The sequence below is a fragment of the Leptidea sinapis genome, chromosome 45 (genome assembly GCF_905404315.1).
Source record: "Leptidea sinapis chromosome 45, ilLepSina1.1, whole genome shotgun sequence".
Lineage (NCBI taxonomy): Eukaryota > Metazoa > Arthropoda > Insecta > Lepidoptera > Pieridae > Leptidea > Leptidea sinapis.
The window spans coordinates 2,012,870-2,028,828 of NC_066309.1; the positions used below are offsets into that span (position 1 = coordinate 2,012,870).

Sequence of the window (15,959 nt, forward strand, 5' to 3'; positions counted from 1 at the left end):
TTAGAATTAATAATTAAAATTAGGCCGCTTAGGTTCAACCCACATTTATATCTACCTCTTACTAGTACCAATTATCGACAAGATACTTTCATTTGGTGAGAAAGTAATAATTTTAATAATTTATCTAGGGATTATATGATCGATCTTTTTCAGACTAACTTTATGTTAAAAGTAGTAAAGTAATGACACTGAATCTTTACTTGAATAGGTATAACTGTTTAATTCCGTAATTATTTTGAAATTGTGCACTGTATTTTAGTTGTATACATTAGTGTTAATTCGTATTGTTGAATTTAATTATTCTGTCACTACGGGTGGAGACCTATAATTGGCTCACAGTTATGTAAATTAACATGATAGCTAATAGCTGTTGGTCTTCCTAGTAAATAAATTGCGGTTGTCTATAAGTTGTAATTCAGCCATTGATTTTTTTAACTATATATATAAATATATTGAAGGAATTGACTAATAGACTTAGTTCTGCAGTACCTATACCCGGTAAAAAGATTAGATAATTAACTGTCATACCTAGATTCGTCGCGACTTGTTTACTTTAGTTCTCTTTCTTGCTTCAGAACAGGGCTATTTATGACATAGGTCCTAAATATCTTTCTCGATAATGTTATAGGTAGATATGTATATATTTAACATTTGCAAAGTCGTTTATAGAGACATAAGGGACATAGAAACTGTGACGATCATTATGTTAACACGAAACACAAACATAAAAAAAGTTTGTGTGGGAAAGGTTACTATAGCATAAACGATGTTCTTAATGATACCACAGACTGGGAATGAATCGAACACCCACAGGCTCTTTAATTATAAATGTTTATTGTACGATATTACATTGTAATGCATATTTTATATAAAGAAACCCGCTGAGTTTTTTGCGCCCGTTCTTCTCAGGTCCGAGGCAGTCTATTTTGAATGGGTGGTAGTTTTTGACGTTAAATAAGTGATTTTGAATGCAATTTTGAATAAAAATATTTGAATTTGATATTGAATTGCAGATTCTGATTATAGATATGATGCATGTTAATAGATTATCAGAAATAAGATTAGCTGACCTTCCTGGTCTTATTTAATCCGTTATAGGCGCGTCTTGATGTTTTCCGTATTTCTTTAGGCAGTTATTAATTATTATAGGTAGGTACCTACTAATGGATTACCTGGAAGGTTCGTTTCAAAACAAAATACTCAAATAGGGCTAAAACCTATGTTTTAAGGGATAACAAGCTTTATTATACAAAATGTAGTTCGTAAATACTCGAAACAAACATAAACTTGCAATTACATCAGTAGATGTAGCCTAGTAAGGCTCCGTAAAATTGCAAAATCTTTTAAAGTGGATTGATATGTGATGTTATATTTTATAATAAACTCCCAAATCATATTAAAATATTACCTATTAAAAAAATTAAATGTATCGTAAAAAATTAATTAACATCTAAGGCCTATTATAATGTGAAAGATTATTTGAATGATAAAGATAGTTGGAATTAATGTTCTAAATTTTGAAATGAAATGAAATGAAATGAAATGAAATGAAATGAAATGAAATGAAATGAAATGAAATGAAATGAAATGAAATGAAATGAAATGAAATGAAATGAAATGAAATGAAATGAAATGAAATGAAATGAAATGAAATGAAATGAAATGAAATGAAATGAAATGAAATGAAATGAAATGAAATGAATGAAAATGAAATGAAATGAAATGAAATGAATGAAATGAAATGAAATGATTTATTTGTATGAATCGTGGTAACATAGTTGTTAACAATTAATTGGTGTACAGCACAATTCGCCAATATATCGGCATACAAATATTTGATTGTCAATATTGGAATATCATATTTAATTTATACTTATACGTTCTTAATACACATTACATAGCTTTAATTCAATGAGATAATATAAAATAAACATTAGTTTGTAGGTACCTCTCAAAAATTACATTTGAATACTATTATTTTTGGCTAAAGAATTCTTTTAAACTATAAAAGCATTTATCTATTAGCCATAATTTTAATTTTTTATGCATTAATGTTTTAGGCATCTCTCTAATATTCTTTGGAAGGTGGTTAAATACCCTAATACACATAACATTTGCGTTATTTTGATGAAGCGCTGTTCTACAGTATGGCATCAGAAGGCGAGTTGGATCTCTTAATCCTAATATGGAATAGTCCTTTGCTGGTTTAAAAAGTTCACCATGTTTTTTAATGAACATACAAATTTCTAATATATATAGACCAGTAAGCGTTAACAGACGGTGCTTTTTGAATAATGGTCTACACGATTCTAGAGGACTGACATTGCATAAAGCTCTTATACATTTTTTTTGTGCCAGAAAAACATTTGAAATATTAGTGGAGTTTCCCCATAGTATTAACCCGTACCGTAAAACTGACGCAATATAACCGTGGTATGCAGTAAGTGCAGCATTAAAGGATACAGTTTGTCTGAGCCTTCTTAAAGCGAAAACGAACTTATTTATTTTGCCTGCCACTGTATCACATTGAGCTTTCCAGTTACAATTGCAATCTAATATAATGCCTAAAAATTTTATTGTGTTTGTTTCTTTAATCGTTAGGTCACTGTGTGTTACATTTAGAGATTTATGTATTGTTTTATAATTAGAAAATTGTATATATTTAGTTTTTGTCATATTAGCGAATAAATTATTCTCATTAAACCATGTCAATATAGTTTCTAAATTTTTATTAATAGTCATATTATAATTATTTATCGCTTTATGCTCGTCAGGAATAATTATGGATATGTCATCTGCAAATAATACACAGTTATAGTCAACCACATCGGGTAAATCATTCAAATAAATTAAAAACAGTAAGGGTCCCATAAGACTTCCTTGAGGAACTCCAAATTTACTAATTAAATAGGGTGACTTGTATGTAGTCATCTCCAGTTTCTCATTTATGTTATTTATTTCTACAATTTGTTGTCTATCGGCTAAATAACTTTCAATCCATTTTAGAGCAGGGCCTCTTATACCATATTTTTCACATTTATATATTAAGATATGATGATCAACAAAATCGAATGCTTTTGACATATCAAAAAAGGTTGATATTACAGGTACTTTCTTGTTAATACATGTAGTTATTTCTTCTATTAAGTAATAAGCAGCCAAAGTAGTTGATTTGTTAGCTTGAAATCCAGTTTGTTCTTTTTTTATAATATTATGTTTATTTAGAAAATGCATTATTCTTACATACATTGCTAATGATTATTGTTATACTCATTTGAATGCTATTGGAACTTTTGTACTTCATCCTGACTTGCACTCAATAACTTATAAAGTTTTACAGTGAATAAAGATTTTTTTGACTTTGACTTTGAAAGTTAATAAAATTCCAATTGTTTCTTTATTTGTTGAATAAATCGTTATAGACACTATAAGGCATGCCTGCAAACTATTAAGCTTAAACATATTGATGCTGCGATACAATATTTTGAATATTTGTAAGTATATATATTAGTAATGTGTTAAGGCGAAGAGTAAGCAGAAAACACGCAAACATGGTGTTTGTAGACAAGTTCTGTGGTGAAAGTATAGCATTTCGAGCTATGAACACTACTTAATCACTACATATCCTTAAGTCTTATTTGTAGGTTGCTAATGCTTGCTGTTGGTTATAGTTAACACTGCCGAGCCTTTTTGAACTACCAAATTTCTTTGAAGTTAAACAAGTTTTTTGGCATGGCGTGACGCATTTTTTTGGTACTTCTCTCAGAAAAGTTATTCTTATAGCTTGTACTTTTTTGTGTAGGTTCATTTATTCAGATTAGTAGTGAATAACGAGGATTGTAAGCATATAAACTGTTTTCCACGCAAGAATTTTGAAAATATTGGCTTTCTTACATAGATGGCGGGCCGGCAGCCGTGAACTCATATCGCTGAAGGTAGCTGGCATTTAGTGTCGCCTTAAATAGGTCCCGCTTAGAAATATCCTCTGGACTCTGGAGATACAAGAGTGTGATGTGTGTGTGTTGACCAATAGTATCTTAGCACTGAACCGTCGGTGCTCAATTCAGGCTTGCAAATGAGTAACCTAAGTTACTCATGTGTTCGGACTTTAAACGCTCTTATTTCCACTCAACTACAAAGAAGAGAAGATTCTCCATTTGAATATATTTTTTACACCTAAGTAGTACGTCTAAAACCGCAGTACATACTCCGCTGTTCATGAACCAATTTCAAATTTAATCTTTCTTTTGAAAGGGTATAACTCCGAAATTCCCAAAAATAAAAGAGCTCATCGTGGAATCTATGCGTAGGTAACTGTGGGATCTTCCCAATTTTTATAGGTTAACCTACCTGTTTTGGTTTTTTCATGAATACCTATTTCAATATAGCCTCACATCCTTACCTACGTAAAGCTTTTAACATCTTAATGATCACGGCTTCACACAAACCTTATCATAGAAGCGTGAGAAATAGTAAGATAACGGTGAAAATGTTTGAGAGTTTTATGAATGAATCGGAATTACTTCTTGTAGAAACCCCAGTGCTAAACAGATGTTGACAACATGACTCACATCCAAGGCGGACATGGCCACTTGTTCAACTAAACTTTTAAAAGATTTGCAATCTTTTTGTCGCACTTTTCCAGTAAATTATCAGATTTAAGATACATTTAAAAGTATAAAAACAAATCGGGAAAGTAATTTAAGAAAAAAAAAACAATGTTTGAAGACATATTTTCAAATTTGCAAACGCTTTAGTTGATGCGATTTCTGTAATTAGTATAGAAAATGTGGTCGAAATAATTAAACGTTTTGGAATCATTGAATTCTGAATTTAATGAGTAGATACTTAAAATGTGTTCTGATTTCGTCAAAGTTAATTTGGCTTACCTTAAGCTTTTAAATATTATTTTAACGCTTAAACGACCCCAACTACTTACTTCATCCATGAGCAAGCGTGTTTAGTGGCTGTCATTAGAACTATGCATAAAAGACACAAATTATACAATTGATAACGGAATTCGTAAAGCCGTGTTCTGGAGTAGGTACGACTTGTTAGTTAGTTGTAAAAGAAGATCAAAGTAGCTTGGCATCAAGGGTTTGGCGCGACCATGGCTTAGAACTAAAATTTGAATTTTTTTTACCATGAGTTACATATTATATAGATAAAACAAATCTGAGATTTAATCTTTCATATTTTATACACCGTGAAACGAATTATTGATAAGTACTGATTAGTAAGATAGTAAAAGTTATAAAGTTAAAATGTGACACAGTAAAAAAGTCCTTCGTTAGATTCCTTCTGTGTGTTTTAAGATGAAGAAGGTTGATTAGATACATTACCGATATTTATAATATTATTCAAGTTATATAATATATTATATTATATTATATTATCTTTGAAATAAACGAAAATTTAATCTTAATTGTTATTATTGTAATGTGGCAATCGTAGTTAGTACAGTACCTACAAATGGTTTTTAATTAAGTACCAAAAAAAGGTCGGGCTTTTATTTTTTAATAAAATTGTGAATTTAACGAAATTTGTCAACACTTTGCTATTTTATAATTAATATAAAATAGCAAAGTGTAGCAAAGTAATAATAATTTATTGAAATTGCTACTTTTTCTTTTTTTCGCATCTTAAGTTGTATTAAGTAACGGTTACTGATAAATCTGTTTAATAATTTTAAAATACAGTGTATGCTAATATAACTTCGTCAGCGACTCTAACGATCTGTGTTAGTCTGTTCTTATTTATAAAAAGGTTTTTTTTATTCGTTAGTATGACAATTTTTACCATTGGTTTAGTGTTTGTTAGTTGGGCATGTCGCCTTGATTCAATCTTTACCTGTGTAGGCATGTGATACCGTAACTACTGCTAGCATACCTACGTCTAATCTCCAATAACACTAATAATAACATAGTAATGTGTAAACATTACGGTGTTTCTGAAGGGCCCCGTAGTAAAATTACTGGGCAAATGAGACTTTACATACCATGTCTCAAGGTGACGAGCGCAATAATTATAGCGCCGCTTGAAATTTTTGGGTTTTTCAAGAATCCTGAGCGGCACTGCATTGTAATGAGTAGGGCGTATCAATTGCCATCAGCTGAACGTCCTGCTTATCTCGTCCCTTATTTTAAATACGTACATACAGACAGAGCCTAACATGGCGTATCTGATATAGATAGGTATTTGTTATAATTTGTAGTCTATGTCGCTTAATATAAATGTAAGTATGACAGGTTTACGAGTTATGAGCAGTATATATCAAGCATTGTGGAGTTTGTCTTGGCCCGTTTTTATAAATACGGTATTGAATAATGAAGCTATTAATATATCGCCGGGAACGTCGCTGATGCGGTTGGTAATTATTCCCGAAATATACACAGTCAAATAACCCCTTTTGGAAGCCAATAGTTATTGATCGCATCTTTGTTTTAAATATTTAAACGTTGGCATAAAATAAGACATGGAGGTAGAGAGAGGTATTAATATGCCATATTAAGAATATTGATATCACACCACCATATTATAATATTGATAGATTCAAATTCAAATTAAAACTGAAATATTTTTAATCAAAATAGGATATGAAATCACTGACTGAACGTAAAAAAATGCCACTCATTCGAAAATTTATGCTTCAGACTTGAGAAGAACGGGCGCAAGAAACTCAGGGGTCTGTCTTTTAAAAGAAAATATAATACATGTCATAGGTCACAATTCAATATCGTATACAATACAAGAGCCTGAAGGCGGTCGCTCCATTCCCAATCTGTCATTTATGTAATACTAACCTTTATTACTACATAACCATCTTTAACAATTCTTTTGAATTTCGTAACACATTTGTTTTGAGCATTTTCGGAGATCATATTGTAAAGGCACACATCACCCTTCAAAAGACTTACATACTGACTCGACTTAACCGAATAGTAAGCCGTTGCGAATAGCACGTTTCGAATTTAGTTTGTGAATCTGCCTAGTAGATAACTACTGAGGTAAATAATTTAATTTTAAGGGAGTGATCACCTACCTAACACTATGAAACATTTTTCAAATTTGCATATCGGTCATTTTGGTTTTGTTGGTGGGTTTAGTTGGGTTTTTCACTTCACGCCTTTTTTTATTGGTGATAGAGCGGCAAATCGTAAATATTACCTAATCATACTATTAAAATTTAAGCTGTGTATCAATCGCTTTTGATGAGATACAGCCTGTGGACAGACAGACATCGGAATCTTAGTATTAGACCTCCCGTTGTTTGCCAGTATTGAAGGTTCGGTTACGGAAACCTAAAAAGCATACCTAAAGTAGGAATACTTCTTCGTATTTACCTCTTATAGAAACTATTACCAATTAAAAATTTATAAAATCCCATATCTTGTAAGTCAAAGCACCTAATTAGTTCAGGGCGACCAGACGACCACACGCGATGCCCATTAAAATAAACCATACTCGGATATTATATGCAAGTATTCTCATTCCGTGAAATGCTAACAGAAAAACATTTTTTTTCGAATATTATTGTATCTATAACTGTTTTTACGTAATTGCCCACAGAATGCTTACCATCAAATTTAAATTAGCGATGCGATTCCGATGCAGTTCAGTTTAGGTACCTAAACTTAATGGTGTTTGGATCGCTTATGAAGAATGAACGAAATAAATTTGTCTGTGGTCCTCATGGTACGAATGATTGAACGAACTAAATCAGTTTGCGATACAATGTCCTACTTGATTTTACGTCAACCTAAATTCGATCGCTTAAATGATGTCGTGGTATGAAATGGCAAAGCAGTTTATTTTAGGACGTCAAATGAATCGCAATAAAAGTTCATGGCAGGCCCGCTGTAAGTTACTCTGTAAAATTAAAAGTTCAAACCTTATTTTATACGTCTAGATGTCGTCCGATGTTGTCGATCATTCGATGTAGATACGTCTAGATCTTGTGACAGCTGTGCACACGTCGAAAAAAATAGCGGCGGACTGTTAGCCTCTATTTTCAGCAACACACGCACACTAAAATAAAATGGCATACATATCGCGAGTGTAAGACGTACCTTGTTCTACACACTATAGTAGTAAACCTGACCTCTTGTCATGCATTGTCTGACAGCAAGAGGCTATTTAATTAGGTATCTAAGATTAAAAGATTAGATAGATAACTGATTACCATACACATATAGAACATAGATACATCTTTTATTAAAGTCCTTTAGATATTTATAATTATTAGTTATTTCCTAAATTTGTACTTATAAACATCGTAATATAGTTATGGGTGAGAAATATTGAATAAACTGTAGTTTCTCTAACCCTCTCATCTGTCAACACATAAGGCAAAATTTATACAAAACCTTACCCTAAAAATAGTCTTGTGTCTTTGAATAAAAAAAAATATACCTAGGTACCCATAACCGATTTAACATAGCAATGTAAAAGTAGGAAACTTCCTTCTGTAAATTACTCTGTAATATTAAAAGCTTAGACCATAAAATATTACCTATGTCTAGATAGACTGTGACGGACTGTTAGCCCCTATTTTCATTAAGTAATCTAAGATTAAAAGATTAGATAGGCACGAAAACTTGAATTGGAGATTACCATTTACTTTATTAGTATTAATTTCTAAACAGAGAACAAAGAAAGATATTCCTTTCAAATCATTTTGGTAAGTACCTACTATCTACAAATATTCGTTATTGCCTAAATTTGTATTTAAAAATATCATGAATTAACTGTAGTATCTAACACTCTAATATGTCAACACATAAGGCAAAAACTATACAAAAACTTATCCTTAAAAAAACAGTCTTGCGTCTTTGAATATCGAATCTTCGCTTCGGTACGATTAAATATCTCTGAAACAATAATTAGTATGGACACAATCCAGACAGCGCGAGGGGCGATCTGTTAAAACTCGATAATTATATTATTAAATATTTATATTAAAGTTTGGGCCTGCCGTGGGCCGTGGGAGCTGAACTCCTTGCCACGATTGCGTCAGAGATATTTTTAGTCGAACTTGCGACCGTTGACGAGACGACATAAAAAGTTACAAGCAAGGGTGGCGCCCGCGCAGGATTTCTTAGTTCTTACCTACATTTAATAACCGACTTTTAATAACAATATTTTCTCACTTCGTCAGTAATTTTTTTGTGATTGTTGGTGGATGTCTGCTAATTGTGAGCCGATCTTAATATTTTTCGTTTTTTTTATGAGCCATACATATCTCAAGGGTGGTCCTTTGATAAATTTAATGTGTAAGTACCTCTATGCTTAAAAAATGGGTGATAAAATTTCTTAAACATATGTACTACTTATACCAATTTTTTCAAGATTTGTACCTACTTATAGGAAACGTGCTTATACCTATACCAATAATATAAATTTTAATTTATATAACGATTAACGATCTTTAATAATAAGTATAACTAAGTGCGAAAGCGGATGTAGCTAGGTATCTAACTCCGGATGCAAAATTAATGCAATCATTATGGCGACCGAACCGATATCGATCAATGTACATAAACTTGGTAAATACGACCTTAAGGATGATAGACAAGACAAGAATATTCTAACGATATCACCCACTCGCTCTAACACGTAACAACCTGCGCTGTAGTACTGGAGGGGGCAACGGCGGGAGGCGCTTGTATGAAAATGGTTGTTTTTTGTGTCTTGTCAATGAAAGGACGGGGAAGGGGCTTGGGTGTTGGGGCGGACGCGAGCGAGACTCACCGACCCACGTTCTACGTTCAGTCTCTGGCTTCATGCGCTTGCGCACACCACGCGCAGATGTTGCACGACAACATTACCTTCTCACCTGCATTCCGACCCACTATGAGTTTCGAGAGTGATAGAGTGACTGTTAAACGCGAAAACCCTGAATATTCCGAAGAGGGTGAATATTATAGCTACATGCCATTGGAAGTAAAGAGAGACTCTGAGATGCAATTCGCGCCATCGTCACCCACTCACCTGATGGATTTGAGTAACGGAGCCGACCGACCCGTCCAACCCTGGCCTACGAACGTAATATTCGACAACGACGAACGAGAATACCAACAACAATACCAATACGACTCCATGTACATAGACCAGCGTCAGAGACAACTCCACAGAAACTTTTACATCGAAGATTCTAATTCTCAAGACAGACTGGGGACTTATTACGACAGTAGTGAAATACAGAAGCCGCTTGAACAGTCGTACCGCGCGTCGACTGAAGAACGCAGCGACGAAGGAGACGAACAGAGAAGATCGAGAAAGAGATCGTCAAAGTCTTCACGAAAGAAAACACAATCGTTTGAAGAGATGCAAATACAGAGAGTTATGGCTAATGTTCGGGAACGACAGCGAACACAAAGTTTGAACGAGGCCTTTGCCAGCTTACGTGAAATCATTCCCTCTTTGCCGAGCGATAAGTTATCGAAGATACAGACTTTGCAGCTCGCTACACAGTATATTGAATTCCTGTACCAAATACTGTCAAATGGTGAATCAGCTTCTAACAGCGAAAACAGCGATGCTGGCAGCGACCACGGCAAGTATTTAGCCCAAGATAAACTAAGTTATGCATTTTCAGTGTGGAGAATGGAAGGGGAATGGACGAACGGTCAAACGTGACAGATCAAAGTTTAACATAGATACTAAATAATTATACTTATTCCAAAGAAACTGTACCAATAATGTTGATATATTTTGTAAATGTGAATCTTAAGTGAAAAGTTGAAGTCTAAGACAATTGTAGGTATATTAATATAATTTTATAAATGTGATAGCTTGTAATTGTTATAATTTAGTGATAAAATACGCTAAGTAAATAAGACATTAGATATAACAACGCAGCTACATACCAAATATGAAAATTCCAATTTTGTACATTCTAGTTAAGAGATAAATAAATAATTTTTTGATTAAATATATTTTCTTTTCCTTTAATTAAACTGTGACGTCACTCTTCAAATGTCATTTATATTTATTAATTTTATGAGAACAAGAAATTAAATTTGTACAAAGTTTTATATAAAAATACACATAATTTTATGTAATCTGCAATTTGATCGTTTTGACTTCAGAATTTCAGATAATATTACCTATACATTTTACAACAGAACATTTTTTAATACAACCTTTTGCCTTTTATGTCATTAGATTCACTTGGAGCCTGCTAGAATAAGTAACACGTAATTTCTAGTCAATATTTTTTGAACGTTAATGGGGTTGGATATTATTGCATATAAATTGTAAACATTTTATAATATTTAAGTCCCCGCTACTGTTCAGACGTTATCAATAAACTTAAGCCAACATTTATCACTAAAACAAATGCTCTGCTGTTAATCTTAATACTCAACAAGCTATCAACGTAAAATCTAAACGATCTAACAACCTGGGACTTGATTAAGACACATTGAATTCTAAAGAGCGCAAAAAATAATCCTGGAAGAGTTTATTGGGCCGTTTCTTCCCTCTCAGAGCGCTATTTACATTTAGACAGTGGTTATCAAAAAGTAAAGTAAAAAAGTAATAAAGGGATGAATTTTAAGAAAATATACGCCTTTTTTATACTTAGACCTTGGCCGTTATTATATAAGTCATAACAATCATCAGATGATAAAAAAACCATCAAGCTACCCTTGAAATACCTACGCACAGTTTGCAAAAGTTAATAAGTAAATTAGTCTACTTTCAAGTGATGAGGATATATGAAGTTAGGTACCTAATAAAAAGCTTGTCGAGCGTTTGCCAATATACACACAATACATACTAACTGTCCGGACAGACTTCATTCGGTCAAAAGTTAATAGTAAAAATTAAATACGTAAATATAATGAAATTTCCGAGTGTATTTATATCTCAACAATAAACGACGAAAAAATAAGTATCACTGACTGTAGTACTTTATATATTCATGATACTCATTCTAATGCTTTTCCGGTTGGCACCGCCGTAACCGCAATGTCCCTGCATTTTAAATCTTGGTACCTACATACATTCGAAAATATTTATTTATATTACATGCTGTAACGGGCCATTTTGATCTAAGTATATTAAATGCACAATGTATTTAAGCTACTTAATTGGGTAAGGATTAATGCTGTTTTGTTTAGAATAGCGTCCTAAATAACCCATTATTTCTAGTAAAAAGTTAAGGCAAAAAATGGGAATTGTGGGTTATCCCAAAGAGTCATATTATATACCATTGCGAACTTTATTGTATTACTTTTAAGATGTATGACATTTCGATTATTAATTATTTCGATCTATCTCGTAGGGTTCAGCCAGCGTATGCAATGCAAGCGACAAAAATGAAAAAAAAAAATTATTGAAGTAGGCGTTACTTTGCGGAACTCCATAACTATCACTAATTAAGACTCAAGAGTCTCGTGCCAGATTTTGGCGAGACAACACGTCCTGAGGATGCCTCGTGTAGAGGCGAAACACGTGTGGAATTGTTTAAAGACAAATATTGGCGGAATTAACACTACAGAAAACTCAAATCATTTATATGACAAAAAATGTGTTTATTGACGACATCATATAAGAAACCTTTAAAATTATTAGTGTTTCACTACTATATTATGCATGCATTAGTTTTCTAGAAAGGTAGGCACTGTAGAAGTAGTATTAAACGCTACTTGCTTTGTATTTGCAACCTGTAGACTGACTACTGTAGTTACTATTTCAACCTTAAAACTAGTGCTATTTTTATTTAGGTTCATAACGAGGTAGGCACTGCCTAATTGCCTATATGTTATGCTCGCCCCTGCTCTTGAATCAATCTATTTAAAAAAACCGCATCAAAATCCATTACGTAGGTTTAAAGATCTAAGCATAGGTACATAGGGACAGACATTGGGAAGCGACTTTCTTTTAAACTATTTAGTGATATATTATACGTAGGTATATTATATTAAATAAGTCTAACATTACACAGACTTAGCAAAGAATACCTATATTATAATCGTACCTACAAGTGATTAGGTAAGGTATGTACTTATTTGTGTAGGTACCTAAGTAGATACCTATATATTTCTGCTTCATTATAAATATTATCCAGACTGTTCCTACCTGTTGACCTTCATTTCAACCGGAAGACGTCCACTGCTGGACAAAGGCCTCCCCCAAATATCGCCATGAAGATCGGTCCTGCGCTGCCCTCATCCATCCTACTCCGGCGATCTTGACCAGATCGTTGGTACAACTTGTGGGGGGCCTACCAACACTACGCCGTCCGGTACGTGGTCGCCATTGGAGGACCTTACTGCCCCAACGGCCATCTGTCCGCCGAGATATGCCCACTGTCACTACAGTTTTGCAATCATTTGACCTGTTGACCTACGATATCATAAACATAATATTTTCTTGTATTTTATTCACATTAAAATCTTCTAATATACTTAAGTATTTAAGTACCTATAAGATGTATAAGTACAAATAAAATATAGGTTTAAAACGACAATTACTTTTTATGATTTATCGGAATTAGTATTTCGGATTGGATTAATTCTTAGCTAGGAATTAGTTTAATAATAGGGTTAGAATATTAATCCATTGTTGTGTATTTAAAATTTAAACAAAACAACCTTATACACAATGGCTAATCCTATTATAGGCCTGGAAGGCAAATGTTACCTACCTACCTAACCTACCTTATCATTCAAGTTGGTAGCACTTACATAGCTACTTAGGTAGGTATAGAGGAAGCGTTGAGTGCGTTCAAAAAATCTTTGCGATAAAACTTATTACTTTTTTATAATTAAGTTTACCTATTTTATTTTATAGTAAAACAAGAGAATTTATTGAGAACTACTTAGTACTATACCTACTTTTTGATATCACATTGTAGGCAGGTAACTATAGGTACTTATAATATTTTTATTCCTTCTTACAATATAGTGAAATTAAATAAATCTTTGTGCCTTTGCTTTGTTTTTTTAAGATATTGATCTGAAACTATTTGGGAAAGTGATCACATCATAATATTATGTAAGTATGATAATTTAAGTCAACTACATTTTCAAATTTACCTACTTTGACAAAAGTTTGAAGGATGGACTCATATTGGATGGACTCTATTACTGTTTTGTATTTTTTTTTAATATTGGTTGTTGAAACGCACTATAATTTAGTCATTTATTGGGACGAGAATACTTAAAGGTCGCTGGGTGGCTGCTGGTGTTTGGTAGCAATCTGATGAACAGTTTTTTGTTTTCTTTACTTTATGAAAAAGCCGAGGCGAGGCGTGATCAAGTTTATCAGGTCGGCAACGCTTTTATAATTCCTCTAGTGTTACAAGACAAGGGCGTCAGTGATCATAATATACCATTAGGTGTCCCGTATGTATGCTTCGTCAGTCTGTCTTCATCCATTAAAAATAGTAGTAATAGTAGTAAGGTAGTTACCTAATTAAGTAATAAATCTACCATGCTGTTGTTTTCTTCAACATTGACACAGACCCCTGTAGTAATAATAATAATGTAAGCCTTTATTCAGATAGTATCACTTACATATATACTTACATACTATCCTTAACTAAGTATCTATCACTATCTGGTTGTCTATTGAGAAAGGCCTCTTCCAATTTCTTCCACTCTTTTCTATCTTTAGCTAACCTATACCATGTCTTGCCTGCAATCGTCTGACCATCTCCTGTATTGTCCCCCCGGTTTCCTTTCTAAGTTTCTGGGATACCAGTCTGTGATACATTTGCTCCATTTGACTATACCCCGAAGGGTGTGTTCCGTCCAGCGCCATTTAAATTTTCTTATAGCACTATTGACATTAGTGATTTTTGTTTTCTGTCTTAAGTCTGTGTTTCGAATTTTATGTGTTTTGTTAAATATTCAGCATACTCCTCTCCATGGCTCTTTGGCAAGTCTCTATTTAATCTGTCTCTGCGTAGGCGACCAAGTCTGACAACCGTAGGTCAATACGGGAAGTACACAAGTATTATAGAGTTTTCCTTTTATGTTTATTTTGATATTTTTCCTTTTCATTACTTCTTTGAGTCCCCTACAGACCCCTGTAATAGTTTCTAGATAATATAATTGAGCAGGGATTGTGAATAAATGGAACGCGCGCCAATATTCTATAATATCTATATACATCACTACATTATCACAACGTACCTACCTACATTATGCACCACGAAAAAAGTGTGAAGTATCTAACTATTTAAATTATTTTGATTTATTATGTACACTGACGTCATGTCATTTGATAAACTGTATTTGTCCCAATTCGATTGGTCACCCTCACATAAGCTATTTAGTCGTTCGCTAAAAAGAAGAATAACTTAGTTAGAATTATTATAGCCTGCACTAAAGTTAATCAGAGTTCTCATTAAAAATGCACAATAAATGAATATTGTATTTAAACACATAAAGTGTTGTACCTACTAGTACTTTTATACTGATAAATAAAGTAATTCGTGCGAAATTATTCCCTAACCATTCTAAAATAATCAAAAATGCACAACATTAATATTCAAGTTTTCACTTCTGCTGGCACTACCGGAGTGCAACCCGTATTTTTTTTATACACGAACCCACAATTCTTTCGCCCTCTGAGACAGTGTAGATCTAAATTGTAGGTATTATGTATGTACTGAATTTAGTTATAATTAAAAGAGTTTAGGATGTTTCACTAAGAAAACATTTTATCTTCCATATTTATGTTGTTAGTCGATCGTTTAGAAGAAGATTAGTAACACTTTCTTAAAATTAGAGATTAAATTTATGCTTTGAACTTGTAATATTATTAGTCTTAACTGTGTTCCAATTCTTATCTTGGTAGATACCAATCTTCTAATATAACTGAGATCAGTTAAATTAGAATATCTTTATCATCTTCGACTTTTGTATGTGTGTAATTCTTGTTTCCACAGGGAAACAAGACCCTTATCTATATAGACCCTATCTACAGAGATACAACCAATTTAT

General features: G+C 32.9%; 1 protein-coding gene across 1 annotated transcript; it reads left to right on the forward strand.

The window, feature by feature from the left end:
• Positions 1-9,736: 9,736 nt before the first annotated feature.
• On the forward strand, positions 9,737-10,935 carry LOC126977519 (twist-related protein 2). The gene has a single exon (XM_050826374.1). The coding sequence runs from the start codon at positions 9,808-9,810 to the stop codon at positions 10,636-10,638; it is 831 nt and encodes a 276-aa protein (XP_050682331.1). The 5' UTR covers positions 9,737-9,807; the 3' UTR covers positions 10,639-10,935.
• Positions 10,936-15,959: the final 5,024 nt, after the last annotated feature.